At 43.8% G+C, this 21,375-nt stretch overlaps 1 protein-coding gene across 1 annotated transcript; it reads right to left on the reverse strand.

Moving 5' to 3' along the window:
- Positions 1-6,834: 6,834 nt before the first annotated feature.
- On the reverse strand, positions 6,835-21,255 carry LOC149365045 (uncharacterized). Its single transcript, XM_089575122.1, has 6 exons — positions 21,022-21,255; positions 18,704-18,885; positions 17,913-18,097; positions 15,206-15,291; positions 12,322-12,445; positions 6,835-7,680 (listed from the first exon to the last, which is right to left on the reverse strand). Exons 1-6 carry the CDS (start codon positions 21,141-21,143, stop codon positions 7,576-7,578), a joined length of 804 nt encoding a protein of 267 aa, XP_089431248.1. The 5' UTR covers positions 21,144-21,255; the 3' UTR covers positions 6,835-7,575.
- Positions 21,256-21,375: the final 120 nt, after the last annotated feature.

Consider the following 21,375-nt stretch of genomic DNA (forward strand, 5'->3'; position numbering starts at 1 on the left):
GTGCGTGTTGGACAACGAAGAGGTATGCACTCAAACCACAAAATCCGCTATGCATCCTGGCCAATCCCCCTCCGTGGGTATATGCCATTAAGGACATCATCATCATTACCACAAAATTTCACCCACGGCAATCTAAATGTGCGATGTGTTTCTAATGTTTGAATGTGCAAGGCACCCTGCGTAGTCAGTCCCCCGCTGTGGGTATGTACCACTCCAGCAGAAGCCAACAACAACAGCAGCAGCAGCAGCCACTGCTCTATTCCAACTACGCCAAACCACAAGTTGCCTCATAGCTTTTAACAGCAAGGCTCCCAGCGCTTGCTTCAACTGCTCTAGAAGCAGCCTGCGTCGCAAGAAAACTCGCATCTACAAGCACCGCGGAGGCGACTGGAATTTGCGCAAGCCTACAGGCTGTTTCACAGACTATCACCAACGTTTTAAGATAGGTTTTTGTGTCAGTAGGACGTTTTCTCGGCGGTGGCAGAGATTTTAACTATGGAGATGATTAACTGGAAGGGGATATTTCACTTGGCCCCTTTATTGTAAACTCTCGAGTAGTAAAAAAAGAACTAAGAAAAATGTAAGATGAAGCCCGCACCAAACTAGAGGTTATCGCTGGCAAACCAATTGAAAAGAAAAGAAAAGCGGCCAACCCATGGGAAAATTTAAGAAAAACCAATTAAAACAAAAAATAGGCACGAATGATATCGCTGGGTAAAGAAAGGTGATTTGTAGGGTAGAGAGTCCCGAAAAGGATTAACAATTAAGAAGGAGGAGTCGGAATTTCTTGTGCTCCAGCTCCAACGAAGATCTCATTTCCGAAAACCTAAAATCCGATATGTTTACAACTAAAGGCTAGCTACAAATCTCTAACTGCGAGCGCTTAACTGTCATACTGGTAGGTTTTAGTAAATTGCCAGTTAATGCGCCTTAGATGTTTTCTGATGCCCGCCACCGGTGGCAACAGTATGCCATAAACAAAACGTCCTATTATAAAAACAAACACTACTTTTAAGGTGGGTCAGACTCTAGAAGGTGTGATAATAAAGTATTCCGTAGCAGTGATATAATCAAAGCTACACAAATGAAGTTTTGCACAAGTAATGCGCAGAAGTAGTAGTTCCAAAAAAGGGTTAAATTTGCAATATAATTTACTATATTTTGTTTGTTTTACACATTACCTTCATCTTTTTGGAAATGGCTTGTAACAGAGCGCTGAAATTAGCAATGCGGAAAGGCTCATTTACGTTTCAGAAGTGTGAATATAATTATCAGCTGCAGCAAAAACTATTTTTTTCTAGAACTTATTCGTTATCAGGATGGAAAATTGAATTTTTTGCTCGACCTTATAATTCTAGATTCCCTTCTGTATTATAAGTCTGCTTTTTCGCATTGCTAGTTTCAGCGTTTTCTTGCAAGCCATCTCTCACAAAAAGGGACAAATTTGTAAAAGTGGTCGAAATTGTTGTTGTTGTTGCCTCTCATACAGCCCTCCACTACGGCACCTCTTTTCTTTCTTCTTTCTATCACACCTTCCTCCCTCCCTTCCCTTACTGCGCGGATGGGGTGTCGACCGAGATGTGAGATAATTACTGCGCCATTTTTCCTTTCTTCAAAACACAATTTTTCAATTCTGCATTCGTAATGAATGTAAAAATAAATTGTAATTTATCGCGATTATTAGAATTTTTGTAATATTACTCCTGTGCGTTATTTGTGCCAAGTTTTATTCATACAGCTTTGATTATACTGTTGCTACAGGATATTTTATTATCGCTCGTCCTAAAGCCTTACCCCCCACACTAGATATTACGACTGCATGTTCTTGACACTCCTGCTTTGAATTTAAAATATTCAGTACCGCAGCTGTCGCAGTCTGCCAGTTACCCTTGGAGGACTGGCTGACTATTCTGCCCGGAGTGAAAAAAGGTAATGAAGGAACAACGGTGCAGCCTAAACTATACAAATAGGGCCCTTCGTTTTCAGGTATAAAACCCGATTTTACCCGATTCTTGCCCTTCGAACGGTTTTCGCGAAAATCGTGTTAAACCCGATTTATACCCGAAAATGAGCCTTGAGCTGAATGCTGAATGCCGGCATGAAAATTAGCACCTGTCTTGGGCTTAATCCTGACCGGATGTTTCGAGTTAACTGACGATTTAATGCGATAGCGCTAACGCTTCCGTTGTGCGGAAAATCCGGTGCTGTCGCGGTGTTGTGGACGAAAAATCCCTGGAGAAGCAACCTAGGTGGGCCAGCTAGGTCACGTGACCTTGTGGCGTCATCACAAACTGCCCCCATCGGATTTTGAGCAAACTGCCCACCATAGTTAAATTAACAGTGATTGGCCACGAGAGGTTACTCGGGAAGAGCAAACTGAGTCTCACAAGCCCCACCAGCATTTGCCACCGCAGTGCAGAGGCGCATGGCTTAACCGCTGCACCACTGCGCCAGGAGGGTACTCCCAGGGATCTATGAATGTAAAGTCGAGAATGACCAATTCTGCACATATGGCATTCTCCACATATGGTCCTGAACCCATTAACGCTAGCTTAAGTATCTCCTCCAATTTTTAAGCCTCTTTTAACGCTTGTTATTCATGGCGCGGCTTAATTTGAGGATAAGTTCGGAAAATGTGTTTTAGAAGAGAGAGACCAAAACACAATAGTACAGAGCATACGTCTTGCTGGCATCGTACCAAGTGCGCTACTCGCGCTAAACGACGCGTTGCGTACTGTGCGTTTGAAATGGCCCTGTTAAATGCATGTTTACGCCGTCTACAAACAGAGGTAGGCAGGTCTTGCACGGACACGAAAGTTCCTGCACAGAAACTGGTAATGTAGAGACGGGACGGGGGTATATTGGGGTCGTTTTAGCAAGCCAATACCACGTGATAGGATGTGGCTGGGTATCCCGCAGTGAAGGCATTCTGTTGTGAAGGCGACAATCCTAATTGGTCAAACTAATTTAAGGAACAATTCCCAATTGATTCCAACTGGTTCCCAGCTGAGTTCCATTTGGAGTCAACTCGGAGTCAACTGGAACTAGAAATTGTGCTTAAACTAGTTTGACGAGTTGGGATCACTGTGGAAGAATGTTTCTTCCACCGTGTCTAGGGTACCACTTGTGGAGTTGTGATCAGTGTGTTTGTAGTATACAGAGTTGTGCGTTCTCGTGCTTGATGAAGTGTTTGGGGGGAATGAGGGTATTTTGATAGTCCGCCCTGTACTTCCGGAATAATTATTAATAAAAAAAAAACGGTATTGAGGAAAGAAAAAGGCGCAGTAATGGTCTCACTTCCCGATGGACATAATCTCAACCGCACCGTGATTGCATATAAGGGATATGAGATTGGAGTGGGAGACGGACGCCGTAGTGGAGGGCTCCGGAATTGTTTCAACCACCTGGGGATCTTAAACGTGTACTGACATCGCCTTTTGCGTTTCGCCTCCATCGAAACGCGGGGCCGCCAAGCAAGCACATAACCGCATCGCACATGCACTCCTCCTCCTTCTCACCCTTTCACTTGACTTCATCCGCCACGCAATGTTCACGCTATCACTGCGCCCTAAAGCCCCTTAATAGTCGACAGAAAATGCTATGTAGGGGCTTTATGCTGCCCATGAGTCCCTCCGATCTCTTAGAAGTGACCAAGTTCTGACCAACTAGCACGTCAGAAAGTCTTACTTCCTCACTATTGCTTCATATCCGTGCTTCGCCATCTCAGACGCCAGCCCCCATAGCACCATCCCACGATGGCGCTGCTAAAAGCGTGACGGGGGTCACGTGTAGCTCCTTCGTGGAAAGCATCCCAGCAAGCAACGTACTTCCCTATGTGCGCCCAAAAAGAATGGAATGTCCCAGTCCCAGTACAACATTTATCGCTGTATGCGCTTGTAATTTTGTTTCAATTCCTTAATAAACCTTCAACTTCAACTTTTCTATACCGTAGAGGCAGCTAGGACAGCAAAAAGGCAGTGCTCTCACTAAGGGTCTAGAAACGTTTTTCCCAGAAAGGTGTCTGGGTATAATGTCTCCGGACCAATGATTTTTCAACTGCTCGATCTCATTTCTCTCTCCCTCGCGCCACGACTAGCTGCGCGGAGAGAAGGTTTTGCTCTTGCAGTTTTGCTCTTGCACTCAACGTTTTGAAAGATCAAACAACAGTTTCGTTCGAATAGCTGAAAGAAGCGGTTAACCCCGCATCTCTTTCGGCGCATGCGTTTCTCGCACGTGTGCCGTCGGCTCCATGCTGCATGCAGGCGGCGGCTGTCTGCCTTTTCATCGCGAGGCAGAAAGGGTGTTCACCGGTGTGCCCGTCTTCTAGCGTTTCCCCTGCTGCCACCGAACTTCAGCACGGTGCGGCGGTCCCTCCAGGCATCTCCGACTATCGGCAGTCCACGCTGCACCGCTATATAGCAGAGGTGCAGTAATGGCCTCCCGTCGCTCGCCCGGCTTCCTCACTAAACGGAAGCCATCTTGCGCGCAGCCCCCAGCCGTTCGCGCGCGCAAGCTCCAGCGCGCGCGCGGCAGCTCTTGCTCTCATCGCTGAGCTGTCGTAAACTTCATAGCTACGGATTGACGCCAGCTTTCCCACGCACCTCGGCGTGCCCACACGATTCTTTTCGGATGCAACGGCGGCGCATCGCAAGTCCTTTGCGCAGCTTCTTGGCCTACTGATGCCGCTTTTGAGGCGGAGTTCGTGACAGTGGGCGACTCCTAGCACGCACTCTGCATTCCTCAGCGCCTTCGACGACAGCAGCGTGCTGTTAATAATGGCAGCGAGGCCTCCACTGCGGTCATAGGCTTGATGCACCCTCGGACACCCACCACTCTCAAGCTGCGAATGCCCATGAATTAGCCTTTTAACCTACTTCACCATCGCCCAGCCATCCTGTGGCAGCAGTATAGTTTGTGTTATGCTCGCACTGCTATTGCTGACCATTTGAGGATGTCCTCAGGACGTTTGGTGTTGATTGCGATGCATCTGCTGTTTTTCATTTAAATGTAAAGAGCACAGCTAGTAAACTGAAATAAATTATATATGGTGCTGCTATTTGCTCTTATATGGGCAGCATAGGGTGACTTTGAATTCATATTTTCTTTGTGTAAAATGCTAAGCATTTCATGTAAGCAGGCAATTGCAGGACTGCCAAGCCAGCACACATTCACACAAGTGGACAGCTGCATTACACCACCTCACACGTACATATGTGCCTGAAATTTGGCACTTTTGGCACATATGTTTTGAAGCCTGAAGGCTGCATGAAAAAGGAGGAGTAATTTTATTGAACCGGAGCAGAGAAATCGAGCGCTGACTTTTGGGGTTTTTCCCTGGGATGCACAACTTTTTGGGCACAGGTAGTCGTGGTTATGTTTTTTTTGGATGTGTTCGGAAAAATGAGCACCTCATGGGGAGATTCCAAATGTCCCGATGGGTTATTTTTGAGATTCTGAGGAGGTTTTGTGTTTGTTGGGATGGATGATGATGAAAATGTTTACTGAAAACCAAAACAGCTTGGTTTATGGGAAGACTGATTGGGGCCCTAGTCCAGGACACCGTTGGTAAAAGATGCTGCAATTGCTCTTTCTACGCATGGGCTCGTTGTTCCTCGAGGTCCGAGTTGGACAGGACCACCTCCCAGCCATCCCACGTTGCCTGATTTATTATGTCAGTACTGCTATTTTCTGACAGGCCCATACCATATGGTATAAATTTGCCTTCTGGCCACAAAATTTGCACTTCGCCAAAAAGGACCGGGGCTCAATGGCGTGAAGCATAGTTGGATTAATAAACGACATAGTTTGTAGCCGTCGGAGGTGACACTCTTCTGATTTATTAAGATCTATAGCGGGCCTCGGGAGTGTCCATCTCTCAAGACACAAATGCTGTAGCATCTCTGAGTATGTTAACAGAGAGGAGCAGCCTAAATCGTTAAGGGAGGACGTAGAAGGATTCCGGGGAAGGAAAGTTCGGGCTGAAGCGTGTGCACACTTGTTTTCTTTAATTCTCTGGTGACCTGGTACCCATATCAGCTCATTCTGTGCAGTTGGAGACCAACATTTTTTGAGAGGAAAAAAAAAATGTTCATCCATGGTGCAAAGCCTTCCATAAAGTGCTTCGAAAAGAATGCACATACAGAAGCGCATGCATTCGGCGGCTGTTTCTGAAGCGCCTTGTCATCTTTCACTGCGATACGGACACTATCATCAGTTCCCTCCCTTCGCCAGCGTCTTCGCAAACCAGCCAAAGCCAGGGGTGGTGCAATTCGTTTCCGACCCGTCAGCGAGGAGCAGCCAAGTCTAAATCAGTGGCAGCTCAATGTGGCCATCAACACGTTCTGGTGTGCGAGGTCGATCAAGTGCAGAGCTACACGCAGATTGAAGGTTTACCAGTAGTGCGCGAGCGCATTTTCCAAGATCTGGCAGTAACTCCACGTGGAGGAGCAAGCTGTCACAGGTGTGAAATCCTGTAAATCAAACAAGTGAATGCCGTTAAAAAAGCCGACGTCTGGACCAGAGTTCAGACTAAGAAAAATCTGGAATTTTAGAATGTTCAACAAATTACAACATATAAAACAGTAAAAATGCGATGTGAACTAAATCAGTAGCAAATACAATTTGCTAACCATTTGAAATTTGAATGTTCACGCACCTCTACATTTCACAGTTTTGAACTGCACGTGCATCCGTGTTGAATACATTTAGGTATGATCTAGATGCAATAATTAAAATGACTATTATTACGCAAGGTGTTAAGAAAAGTTTCATCTCTCAAGCATTTAACTAACCAGGCAGATGCTCGGTGCTAAGTGAATCAGGGCTGCTTGTGTATACAGGTAACAAAACAGTTTTTATTTTTGCCACATCACCTCTTAGAGAACATTGTACAGCTTGACAGCACCTAGGAACTGGCTAGACAGCTGCACAAGAATAATTCTTTTCCATCAAAGGCACTTGACTACTGGGAGGTCATGTCCCAAGAGATGCAAGAAAATAACACTTCTGTAACATTGCACTAAAGCAGTCACACAAAGACTGTGCATGCACACACAAACACACGCAAGAAAAAAAATCGCGTTTGCATAACTAACTGTGGCCACCTCAATGAACTTCAAGGAACGTGCATCAAAACTGCGAAAATCTAACAACACAGCAAGTTGGTTTGCAGCATACACACTTTAGATGTATTTCACATTAAAAAAAAACAATCTCGGATGACTACAAGTACGGCGCATGGTATTAAATATTGCATATTCTTTAGTTCTCTCCGACATTCCCAAAATAATGTGCATTTGTATTCATCAGGCCCACACACACAACTTGCCAGTGAACTCTTAAGAATGGTGCGAAAGCAGTGAGTGAGGCAACACAGAAGTGCAAAAACAATCAGTACAGATACGAGTATGTAGCAAACGGGTGACCCCCAAGACGTGTCGACTGGCAATCTCGCAAAAGATTTGTCACACGGGGAACGTAAGTCGGTCTGCCGGAGCACTCATCAGCAGCTTCTCACAAATGAATTCGCAATTGGAAAACTTCTAGCCCCTTCTGTAAACATGGACGGCATCATCTTCAGATATTGTCATAGCTTCTGTTTCCACCGCCTCCTCCCATCAGTCCTCCGCTGACCGGGCCGCCTTGGCAGGTGACATACTTCACAAAGAAGACGCAGCCATCCTGCGTATTCAGACAAAAAATGCCGCCAACTATGAGTTGTGTTGTCATCAAAGGAAAAATGAAAACTACTCAAAAAGCTCGAACAGCAGGACAATGTGCTGAGCAGTACGCTTGTGCGACAAATGGCATGCAGAAATGTGAAAGAGGCCCGCAGTGTTTCTCCTAAACGGTGTGCAGCTGTGTCTAGCCTCAAGCAACACTGAATTACTTCACCTGCTACCAGACTCCAGAGATCTCTTTGTGCATGATCATCCCATAAAGTCGAACACAGTTGCAAACACAAGCCAGCATTGATGGCATGCTTCAGAATGCACATGCTGGGTGCTGAATGCATCTGGTAGTGAATCCACTAAGAAGAAAGCCTTTCAACAAGGCCTCTAGTTTGTGCACTACTCTCGCTTGAAGCTTGCTTTGTTGCACACTAAGGGGCTCTGAAATGAGCCCAAATGTCACTGTCAACAAGGAGGCTTTAAGCGGTCTAGCTTGGCACCATGTTTTATCATGGGATTAAAATTTGACATTTATGACTGTAGCTGGCTTCCAGATGTCTGCTTGGAGAGACAGTGGTACTTGTCATTCAGTCCACTCTAAGTTCTGCACCAGGCACTAGCAGTCCATTATTTGTGTGAGCAATGCAACATAAATAATGCGACAAACTGCTAAAGCTAAGTGCCAGCATCAAGTAGCTAACAATGTTACACAAATGCTTTACAAATCAAGAGAACATTACCCTTGAAGATTTAACATCGGCAGCAAATTACTACAATGGCAGCAACCAAGCTCTGAAAGCATCAAATGCAAGTTGAATGTTGAAGAGAAAACCTGCAAAATGAGCGTGCCTATCTTCACCTAACTTGTGTGCAAGTACTTTTCCACAAATATACCTCAAAGCAAATAACTGCTTTGACATATGAATGAGTGAAATATATGAGAAATGCACAAAGGAAAAGCTCTGAAGTGATTCATAATTGTTGAGATATGCATTCGCTGCTTTTCTTTATGATGGTCCAATTAGCGTCAGTTTCCTTGTTGGATTAGCTTTGAGCGCGAAGCTGTATATGGTCTAGAACCTAATAGAGCCATGACCATGCTATCGCTAAATGTAGGTTTAATCTGTAAGCTTAGTCACGTAGGTGGAAAGAACACATCCGATGAACTGCAGCATCTTGGGATTAGTATTCAGAAGAGTAAACTCCAGGTAAGTGCTGACACTGAACACTGAGGCTCATGAGCATGCTATTGATTTACCACATCTGCACTCTTGATTTCAAAGCTAACTCAATAAGTTTTTTCTTAACCTTCATGCATCCAGTCTACCACAGGCTGCATGAACATGTTGGTAGGTGTTTAGCCTCACATCTGCTCCATTTGATAATGTTAGCACGGAGACATAACAATTGCAGTCACCTGTGCACCATGCTACCTTCTGCATGGTCACTCCAGATGTAACGAACCCAATTCAGCTCCAACATGTTATAAAACTCTCATAACGATTGGTCAGAAGCGCTGGTTATTGTTGAAAGTGATGTACCATTTACAAAAGTTTTCCGTATTGTGTAGAAATGCTGCCAAAAGACTATTAAGGTGAATGCCGTGAACATTACTCAAAAAGATTTCTATGAGACCAGAAAGCTTCAGTCGCACTTTGTCAGTTAGAAGTATGCATTTTATAATTGAGTCCAACTAATCACTTGAAGGCCAAAGTGAGCTTTGAATGTAGCTAGTCTACTACATCAAAGCTGAGGCAACTGTGCAGCCTTTTGCACGAAACTAAAAAACAAGCACTGCCAAGCAATCTTCCATCTTTTTACACTAAGCTCCCACAAAAGAAACAACACAAAGATACTAGCTTCCATTCTTATTTTTATTAAGAAAAACTGTAACATGCTTACAGTCTAAACACACGACTGTACGCAATAAAAAAAAAATTAAATGCACTCACTGACTGCAGTTTGTACTTTAACTAGGACATGCAGACCGATGTGCCTGACAAATGACACTGCAGAATCTACAGCAAGTGACTTCTGGTACTTTAAGCTATTTAAGCAGTGGGTTAGCCTCGTTGAACTTGAAATGGCTGTTTCTTGTCTTGCCAGAAAGAAAACGAGACAGGAAACAATTGTGCATGGAACCAGAACCCTACCACTCATTAAAATGAAGTGAAAACAAGCCCTTTAGAGGTTTGTATCCCTTAACTTAAAATGCAGAGTGGAAATGTCCAGTTTAAAGCAAGGTAATCATGAACCACAAGAATATATCAATGTTCCCTCCTTCACTTAGCTGCCTCACACTTCAAAACTGCTTTAAAACTTGAACTAAGCCAATTATTAGGCAAATACAAGTGTGCACATCACAGACACGAGGAAGCTAATGTGACCCAAAGACACAGCTGCTAAGTTCCCAGCAGAAAGGTGGCACCACAGCACAGCTCTGAAGTGAAGCGAAATACGGTGACAAAGCCCAGAGGGGAGGCCTCAAGATGTCAACAGAAAGTGTCGTGTGTGTTCCAAGAGCATGTATAGTATACCAAACAGTATGTCGAGCACTTCCTTACTTCCTTCAAAGACAGCAGGAAGGCCCTGAGAAAGCTATTCCACAAATATTTACTCTGACACTCAACAACACTGATCAAAATTTCGCTGCAGAGATGAACAATTATAACCCACTTGGTGAAATGCATTCACTTAATGAACAAGAAAATGTCTCATATCTTTTTACCACTCAACATTAAGCTCACTGCTCTAGGAAATACTATAACACTGAAAGCCATATGAGCAGAACAAACACCATAAACCGCCGTGTCTTCTTCTAACCACTTGTCCTTCAGGCCACACTTGTGTGTGGCGCAAAGAAGAAAAGCCGAGCCCTTGGTAGCAGCCAGAAGCACATGTGCATATACGTGCAACATGCATAACAAATGACTAGATAGTTGTAGATGGAAGCTTTCCTCATAACCACATACTAAAAAATGAGGTGCCAAACAAACACAAAGAAGAAAGTAAAACAACAAGCCCTGTACAGGCAGCCCCTAAGAGGCTTGTGGCCTCCTGCAAACTGCGAAAATAGAGAGTTCAGAAAAAAAGAAAAGGAAAAGAAGCAGATATGCAAAAGTAACATGCATGCATACCACTGAGTGGAAGCAAATAAAACCCGGAGCGAACAACAAACCGGTGATGGTCGGCCTAATAGAAGTTGAGGAAAACCGCAGTAAGGGGCTCACGTGCAACCCCAAGTTGATAGTGTGTAAGTAAATTATGGCTACTAATATCACATAAGCACTACATGGCGTGTAACTACAGTTAGACCACTTAGTACAAGGTGTTCTTTCCTTTTTGTTCACCTCAAGCATTTGTATAATGCTACCTTTACTTTTATAGAATCCTAGGCAACGCTAGAACTTTTAAAGGACACATAGCATTAGGGTGCACTCCCTCTTATGCCTAAGCATAAGAGGCATTACTCAGAAAAACAGCACAGAATTTTGGAAGTGATGGAATGCAGTAGGCAGACAAAGCAAAAAAAATGGGGGGATTTCCAGACCAAATGAAGTTTGGTCATAGCAGAGGGCACTCAGGGTTTCTAGACAACTGCTCAAGTAACCCAGAGCTAAGTACGGAAGACAAGAGCTAAAAAACCAAAGCAGGAATTCAAGAAACCACAGCCTCAGGTCATATAGCAGTCTCTACGATGACAACCCTGAATGAAGTCGATTTCTGTAACAGTTCAAGGAAAATGGCACTGTGGACACAAAAAATGAGAAGGCAGCAGGAAGTGTAGAGTAAAATATACTTAAAAGCACCCATCGGCATGCCAAGAGCAGAAACAGCAGTGCATGGTCACGAAGAGCACGCGCTTGGAACAAGTAATGCAACTATTGAAGCTAAAACTGGTAAATCGAAGCATTAAAAAAAAACAGAGTGCCAAAATGAGACTTGAATGACAATAGGCCTTCAGTGCTGATGCTATGAGCCCCTTTTAAAAGCTTCACAAAGAATGTCCAATGCACCATTCATAATATGATGTCATAGCAATGAAAACATTGACTAAAATAGATACTGGCCAGCAAAAGGGCTGTGTGAGTGGTGCACAGGACTGATAATCACAAAACTGAAGACCTCAAGTAGAAAAAAAGTATATAATGTGAGATCGATTAGGACACAATGGAACAGAACATTGCTAAGTCAGTGCCGCCTGTACCCAACGGATTACCATAGGATCTACTATAACTTCAACATGACTGGACTAGTTTCCTTCACAAAGAAGCAGCAGCAATTCGCTTGCTTCAGGCCACCACAGCACAACATCCCAATGACTAATGATCCGCTAGATCATTTGCTGAGTGTTGGTGCAGCACATATCACAGTTTGAGGCTGAACATAAGCTGATGGTGAAATAAGAAAAGGTTATTATGGGACGAATGGAAGTATAAGCTGGAATCCGGAGAAACACCAAAAAGAAAAACATTGTCATAAACAGCTGTACGGCCTCTGGGCAACTAGGAACAGAAACGCCTCCGATTCTCCCTGTGCGGACTCTGGAATGCTCAACGCTGAATGCGCGGCCTTATATGACAGCCGCATCCTTGACGGACTGGGGCAGGCACACTGTCCAGACAGATTCCTCGACCAGAGAAAAACAGACCACGCAGAGGGCGGGCAGCTCGCTCCAGAACTGGTGGTGGGGCACCATCTCCCAGCCGCGAGCCCCGTTGTTGTGGTTGATCAGGATGCCGCCCACCAGGTACACCAGGAGAGCCACAAAGAACCTGCACCACAGTTCAGGTCGGTCACACAAGGAGCGGAGGGACACACACGACAGTCACACACAACCGAAGTCTGCAGTGAAGCTCTGCCCACATTCAGGACCGGCGTACAGAATTCCTCCAAGACAAAAAAAAAGTAGCTCGTAGTTCAAGCATCTTTTTTTACCTAAACAAGATGGTAACCACCAGACGAAATAGTAGGCTCAAGAATTTTGATGCCTTTGGAGTGTTTAACACTGTCAAACGTTAAAGAGCTAATTTCGTTTACACAATAGGAGAGATATTAAAGTGCAAAAAAAACAAACTGATCTGTGAGGACTGCATGCTGAGACATTCTACCTCATACCAAGTCTAATCTTTTTTTGGAAATCAGAAAAGTCATACATTACACTCAAGAATAGTCACACACCTAACATAAGCCCAACACATACCCATGTGTACAATACACTTTTGCTTCCTCTTTATATCCCATATGTGGGGCTTCCATAATGGGTTTAGTGGCACTTACTAGTTAAGTGCAGTTATTTCATTCATTTTCAACTGCACAGACAGCATAAATGATGTAAAAAATTCAGCAGATTAAGCTGCAGATAGTTCTTATTATAACCTAATTAGTTTTGCCATGTTTCTCAAATATGCGAGTGTTCACATGAATATATTGGGTACAGTTGGTCAGAGCAATTGGGTGCAATTGGTAAGATTAAATGGGCTCAACAGTTGGCAAAGACTGATTAAACTGAGTATGCAATGGGAACGTGAACTACCACTTCGACTACTGCTGTGTCCAACTGGCACTCTATTTAGACTGTCTAATTGGACCACCAATTCCAATTGGAACCAGCTGGAAACTCAATTAGTCCAGTTTGGAGTCAATTTTGACTGTCAAATTGGAACACCATTCCAAATGAAACCAGTTGAAAACTCAAATGGTCCAATTGGCACTCTATTTGGACTATCCAGTAGGAACACCATTAAAAGTGGAACCATTTGGAAACCCATTCAGTCCAAATGGAACCAACTGAAACCAGTTGAAAGCCCAATTGGTTCCAATTGTTTTTTCTGACTGGGGTTAACGAACTAGACAAAGTGGCGTGCCCAAAGTGGCACCTCAACAGAGTTCACCCGTGTATATTTCAGAATCCACCACAGTCCAGCGGAAAACCTATGTTCACTATGCATTTGAGCCACAAAGAATGGTAGTAGCACTGTGGAAGCCATGGTCATAGCAGAATGACATGACATTCAGTACGGTTCCTTTCCCAGCACCAGAAGGTGCCAAGTTATCCCCAAAAGGACAAGCTTAAAACTAGCCTTGGCAACACGGCAGGCTGACAATTTTCTCTCGTGTTCAATAGAGGCTTGCTTTCTTTGGTGAGGCATGTACAGATGGGCAGCAGCACAGGACATCATCACTGCACCGGATTTGAAAACTCTGAAAGCTCCAGTGCACGGGGAGAAACACGACACTTTGCACTTATGCATATGTACTGCTGCACTCCACCAAATTAAGCGTACGACCTCAGAATGCCAACCTGAGACTGTGTTGTGACAACTCCTCTGACTGACAAAAATTCATCCTTCTCAGGAAAGATGAAGGGTCATCACTATGGCTAGCTCATTACAGTAAACCTAATTCAGAACTGGATGAAGAGAGGCACAAGTGGTAGGCCACAGAAGAAGAATGGTGCGGTGGTGGCAGGGGCAGAGTGGTAGGAACAACTGCTTCCATTGCAAAGTGTTAAAGGGCAGCTGGAAGAAAACTCCTACATTTTAAAATTGCCATCAAAGGTACTCCTATTGTACCTTACAATAAAATTTTGTGTGATTATATATTCATCTTAGTAAGCAACTCTCATCCAATCAATGGGCTGATATTTCCACTAGAATAAAAATTATGAATGTTCTCTAAGGGCATGGTTCTCCTCTTGAGCAGTGGAAGAAACAGAATCTTGCAAAAGTTACACTTTGATTATGTTCCTGTTTACTCATTCAGTGACTAGGGTATACATCTAATGACCACAATTAGCACCACTTGCACACCGCAACAAGAATAAGCTCCAGAAACGAGACTAAAAAATTGTGATGCTTCACACGTCTCCTTTACTGCATTCTTTCGCGTGCTTTTCAAGTGTTCACTCCTCCCACATTTATGAAGACCTCCCACTCCGCTTTCTTTTGGCATGCAGCAAACCAATGGAATGGTAATGCAGTTCATTTTTAAAGCTGCAAGTACAGCTCATGTACTCTATGATACGTCACACAGACACTAATGTGACGTCACAATGCAGAGCTCAGTGACGCTGAGTGCAACAGGCCAATAGCCAGTCTACACACATTCAGTGCTTTTACTCTCCCTCAAACACAGGCCATTTCCTGTATTCTTTAAGCTAAAGCAAAATGAAAGGCAGAAAACACTTGCAGAAGTATTGAAAGCAAAATTTTGCCACTAAAGAATGATAGGCCACATTGCAAAAAGTGAGTCCACAGTTATTATCCCCACCAAAAGGGATACCAAAACTATAACCAAAATACTACTTCATTGAGTAGTACTACTGCTTCTGCCATAGTTTGTTCCTAAACACTGTGCACAATGTGCCAACCTGTGTCAGCTTTCAAGGCTGAAACAACACATGCCTTACAATGGGCTTGCATGCCATGACGTCATAAGCAAATGGCATTCAAGAGATGCCGCGCAGGTGGCTTTTACAGAGTAAACTAGGCCTTTGGTACAGTGACTAGCAATGATGAGCAAAGTCCACTCACAGAATAAGCAGAACGGAACCTGCACTGAGCCCACCGGGAGGCGGTGTTGGGAGGCAGGCACCGTTGAAAGGCACCGTAATGTTGTGCTGCAAGAGGGGTAGAGAGGAAGAAAGAGAGAGAAGAAAGAAAAAGTAGGTAAGTTAACCAGGCAATGCCCGGTAGGCTATACCCTACACATGGAGAGATGTATCAACTGGTAAAAATTCAGGCAGGGCAAAAAATAATGAAGTATTTCAAAAGTAGGAGACTTAAGCTCTTGATTGGCATCCTTCACAAAAGCTCTGTATAGCAATATGCAAACAAAGCATGCCAGCACCAAAGCATATGGCCCTTTTATGAATGCTGAATCAGTTAACATAGTTCCAAAAAACACAAGCTAGTTGGTGCAAGCCTATCATTACACAGCAAACTGGAAGTTTTTGCTAAATGGATGGCTTCACAATTTGAAATCCCATGGCACAACATCATGGATGTGCAAGAAGTTTTGGAAATGCACAAAAAGCCTCATGAATGAGTGCTGCCAGAACACAGCCACCTGTAGTTCTTGAACCTGACTAACCCGCCAAGAAAAGCATATATGTTAGGCAAACAGCAAGAGATTATTTGCTGCTGTATGAATTGGGACTATAAAAGTTGCTAAAAAATGTCATTAACACATTCATGCAGGTTGTTAGTGAATCTTGTGTAACACAGGGTAAAGAAAAGCCCGCAACATCAACTTTGGCAGCTAAGGATAAGTGGCTGTCCACAACACCAAAGAACAACAGAAATTTGAAAAAAAAAAATGGAATGCCATAAAGGAAGAGAACTGTTGTCCTGCCACACATCCAAAGGCTCACACGCATGGGGTCAGGAAGGTTGCAGCCAAGCTCGTGTGGCGCTGTCAGTCGATATTAGATTGAAAGGATCATGCAAACAGTATTAACAAACTACAAAGCCCAGGAGACAGGACAAAATGCAAAGTCAAGCACATGTGCCAAAATTTCTTGAGCAACCGAAGTACTATTCACGATAGTATTTTCGTGCAGGAATATATACGAAGGGCAGAGCAGGTAACTTGTAGACTAAAAACTGAGGAAACAAATTTGTGCATGCTCCACTGCAAGGGCCAGGAGGCTTGGCAAACCACAGTAAGACATGCAAGGGTACAGCATAGCTTCCAAACAGTCATTCTGGCATACTTCTGAAACTGACATCAACAAGGAAAACACTCAAGGCATATTAAATAAAACTGGGTGCAGACAATGCATGCATAAGTGTACCAACCATTGGACTCTGACAAGAAAGCTAATCTCCTGAAAAGCATTTTCAGCTGACACTTGGCAGAGAAAGAAGTGAAGACAGTCCAGCAATAAAGGAAAAACAAACGTTTGCACCCATCTGTCTATGCTTAGTGATTATAGCTCCTAGTGCACCAGAGTATGCTTCACTGATCCTGTGTCCATGTCATCTGTGTTTAGTGTCAAGAAAGACCAAACTTTATTTTATTTATTTATTTATGAATACTGTCAACCCTCATTTGAGGGTCATTACAGGGAGGGAAAGTGAAGAGACAAAAAATGCATATATAACCATGAATGAACAAGCTTCTTTGAGCATACAATACAAGAGAGCATTGAAACGCAACACAGTTCACACCACTGTAGAACCACCTGCTATACAAAAAATATTGGACAATCAGTTACGCGCCCATCTACAAGAATCCCATGCCTAGACGGAATCCCCAAGTGCATTCAAGAATGCCGCTACACCTGTAGACTCAGCAACGTGAGCGGGCAGTTTATTCCAGTGCTCAATAGCATCCGGAAAGAATGAGCAGCGAAAGACGTTAGTTCGTGTCAAGTATGGCCGAATCGCTTTGTGGTGGTTAAGGCGGGAGCTTAGTCTACCTGGAGGCTGCAGATATTTTTCTTTATTGATGTTAATTTCTCCGTGAATGATTTGGTAAAGTATTTTTAATCTCTGCTTTTTACGTCTTTTTTCTAATGTTTCTAGACTACATGAGTTTAACATCTCCGTTACCGAATCTGTTTTCCTGTATTTTGAACAAATAAATCTCGCTGCACATCTTTGAATCTTTTCTATTTCCGTTGAAAGAATCTTCTGCCGAGGAGACCATACTACAGATTCATATTCTAGGGAACGCCGTATGAGAGATTTGTATGCTAAAAGTTTGACATCTTTCATTGCTCTCCCCAACTTTCCTCTTAGAAAACACAGTTTTCTATGTGCCACCGCACAAACATTTTCGACATGATTGTGCCAACTTAGGTTGTGAGAAATTGACACCCCCAGATACTTGAATGTACTAACATTAACCAAATCGTGACCTGCAATACTGTACAGAAAAGAAATTATATTTCGTTTATTAGTTATATGGGTAAATGCGGTCTTATTGAAGTTGATTTTCATTTCCCATTTCTCACACCAAAGTGCAAAAGCCTGCAGGTTTTGGTTAATGTTAATCTGATCTCCTTCACAAGTGACAGGTGCATAAATGAGGCAATCATCCGCAAATAGTTTGTTTCACAGAATTTCCAACAGCACATAGTACGTCATTGATATAAACTAAATATAGCAATGGCCCCAGCACAGAACCCTGTGGTACACCAGAATACACATCCAAAAAGCCAAAATCTACACTAACTAGCCTGCTTTCATCCACAGTCAGCAGCGTACCAATCTTTGCACACAAGGTTGTACCTACCTCGCAACCATCTGGAGAGACGATGAGCGTACTGTACTCTAGCTTTGTGAGTTCAGCGCCCGGGCCCACAACGATACTCTTGGTTTTGTCGCACTCAAATATCACATTCATTTGGATGGCCTTATTCTGGCACTTTGTTTTGTTGTTAGTGACTGGTTCGTATTTGACCACAAATCTGGTAGGGCCTGGAAGAGAAATGCGTAGCAATGGAAAAAAAATTGTGAAGTTGGCCAGACAATTCGAAAGCTAGAATAACAGCAATGTAAAAATAAAAGCAAGACAACAGCAGCGTATTAAAAAAAAGGGTATACAACACTCAAGAGAGGAAGGATGGCTGTCAAGCACTCACCAGGCATTCACCGTAGTGCATGGGAGCAAACAGAAGGAAAAGCACGAGAAGCAGTTTTGATCAATTTCTGTGACAGTTACAGGAGCACCCACACAAAACTTTGAAGTCAAGATAACTTTGTGGCGCAACCTTTAAGCGTACAAGTACTGATACCAGTCTTCCAAACTTTTTACTGGCCACAGTTGCACTTTTCCCTGTACACAGTAACGTAGCATTTGTAATTTGCAAAAGGGCAGCTACAAAATTGCATAGCTACAAAAAAAAAAAAAAAGATCACAGGAGACTGCTAACTTTTAATACCTCTCAATACACTCAGAAACTATGCAATGCTGAAATAACAATAGTAGGGAAGGTACACCACTCCCAGTTTCACTTCCCAGGGGCAATGAAAGTGATTTGACTGCTCTAGCAACAAGTAAAACTTTAGTGCACACGTTCTCACCATCTGCAATGAGAGACGGGGAGCTCCCCACGATGACTGGGCTCAAGCCAGCAGAATTGACTTCGCAGGCATGCCCGATACCACATGGGTTAACAGGGACAGTATTGCAGAACTGCAGGTACCAGGAACAATTGCTTGTCGAATTCAGGCAATGATCCTTTATTTCTGCCCTCCAGACAGTGCTAGGTCGCATATTGAGAAAAATATGAAAAGAAAGCACACATCAATGTGAAAGACTTTGCTCGCACTAGTAGAAGTTTTTGCATTGACATTACCCCTCCCACCACCCCAATATAAAACATGTTGTAAAGCAATAAAAAGGTTTTCTTCGTGGTCCTGGGTACGTCTTAACTACAATCGTAGAGCATGGGCATGCATGAGTTTTAGGCACCTTTTAATATGACTTGAAAAAGTGAGTTCGTTTCAGGCTAGGTATTTGCGCTACTTCTAGAGTTGCCCAAGCAGACGGAATTACACTGCTTCCTCCTTTATGGCACGATATGGTATGGTATGGTATGGTATGGTATGGTATGGTATGGTATGGCACGATATGGTATGGCACGATATGGTATGGCACGATATGGTATGGCACGATATGGTATGGCACGATATGGTATGGTATGGTATGGTATGGTATGGCACGATATGGTATGGTATGGTATGGTATGGTATGGTATGGTATGGTATGGTATGGTATGGTATGGCACGATATGGTATGGCACGATATGGTATGGCACGATATGGTATGGTATGGTATGGTATGGTATGGTATACAGGTTTTTAGCGTCCCAGAGCGACACATGAGCCATGATGGATGCCACAGTGGAGGGCTACGGGTAAATTTTGACTAGTTGGAGTTCTGATACTGCAAAGCACACAGATGATCATGAAAACATTTTGTTACAGCGTATACAGCTCATGCGGTTGAAAAACCATCGGCATGGTAGTAGTCGGCACAGCGTGTCGGAAATAATCGGGGGCTGCGGAAAAAGATCATATACTGGTAATCTGCGGTTCTAGTGATTGATGATTGATTGATGTGTGATAGGCGATGACAAGTTAATGAAATAATTGTAATTAGTTAATTAAAGAAATAAAAATGAAAAGGGGATTGAAAGGTGTCGAAATGCAAGCATGAAAAGCCAATGTTTGATGATGCTAGTTAAGCAAATTTAGTGTGTGTAATTGATCAATTCATTAATTTGAAAAAATAAATGCTTTCAAAGGTGTCACACTGCTCAGAATAGAAAGCCTAATCCGCTGTGCTATTGCTTCATACCCTTCAGGCGGAGTGTCCTCTCCAATTTTTTTAACAGCGTCTTTCATTTCGCCACCATGGAAGAGTGGCCGATTAAGCCCGCGTCCTAGGGCTCAGCTGAGCGCGCTAGCCGCTGCGCCACCGCAGCAGGTGATACCGCCAGTACAAATGTAATAAGGTCCACGTGACTATCATTCAGTCAGCGCGACTAAAGCCCCCAGATAAGCAAACCTGATCTAAGGACTTTATGCGCGACAGCTCGATTGACTTGTACGCCTTTTGGCGGAAACAGCCCATCCACACGACGATAAGAGAACAGATAAGAAGCGCACATATTCTGAAAAACACTTGCAGCCGGTCTACGAACGAAAGCTTGCAAAAGGTGGCGAGTGATTGAGTGCGTTCGTAGTGTTGCTGGCGCCTGGACGCAAAGAGCTTAAAAGTGAATCCATGCATGCTCTTGACTCCTCATAGATTGATTAATCGACTGACTGATTTAATGGATTGATTGACTGAACTTTTACTGACGAGGATGGCAGCTACAGCGCTCGTTGGTGGGCCCACATTCAAGCCATTGTCCAGCAAACCCGAGGCTTCTGCCGATCTTCTGGTGGTGACAAGGAGCGCTGCCTGGTCGGCCAGGTGTGCTCAGAGACGTTCAAAACAAACGCGCTAACTACGGCACAACGCTACCTTATCCACAACTTCGAAGCCGCCCTACATGATCTGCGAGAGGTTGAGACATATTCCCGAGATGCGGCTTCCCGGACAGGTTTAAAGTCCAGAAAGAATAATTATGCACTCTTAAATCAGAGCTCAGCTTGTAGTACATACGGCGCGCATATTGACGGAGCGCCGGCACACACTTGGTCTGTCAACAAACCCGCCCCCCACGCAACTTATGAGGCGTTATCACCTAACATATGTCTCCACAGCAACGAAAGAAATGAGGCGCGAAGGGCCTTAGAAAGTGTTCCTTTAGATAAATGCGAACGAGTTACGCGTCCAGCTCTGTCACGAGATAAAGAGAAGCACATGACTCACACGCTTGTATACTCACTTGAAGAGGACTTTGTAGTTGTATTCCCCATCAATCTCGCATTTATCAGCGGAAGCGTTTAACGCCAGGCCCAGAATGACGGCGATTGTAACGCTGTGCACGAGTGACTTTCGTGTCAACATCTCTGAGAATCACACCACTTCGTAATTTTCTGCTAAAAGGTCGATACCCTGAGGTCTGCCTGATTTGAACCGAAAATGCAGAAGCCACATCAGAGCGGATTGCCTCGACTTGGATGCACATCGGCTTGTCCATGAAACAGCTGGCGATGGCTTTCTTTACTTTCGTTTGTGGGCTTGTAAAGGAATTTAAAATTTCAACACAAGTGCTTCTATGCACGTAAATTGTCAGAAA

This window comes from Amblyomma mixtum, chromosome 2 (genome assembly GCF_055824585.1).
Source record: "Amblyomma mixtum isolate Tamu chromosome 2, ASM5582458v1, whole genome shotgun sequence".
NCBI lineage: Eukaryota > Metazoa > Arthropoda > Arachnida > Ixodida > Ixodidae > Amblyomma > Amblyomma mixtum.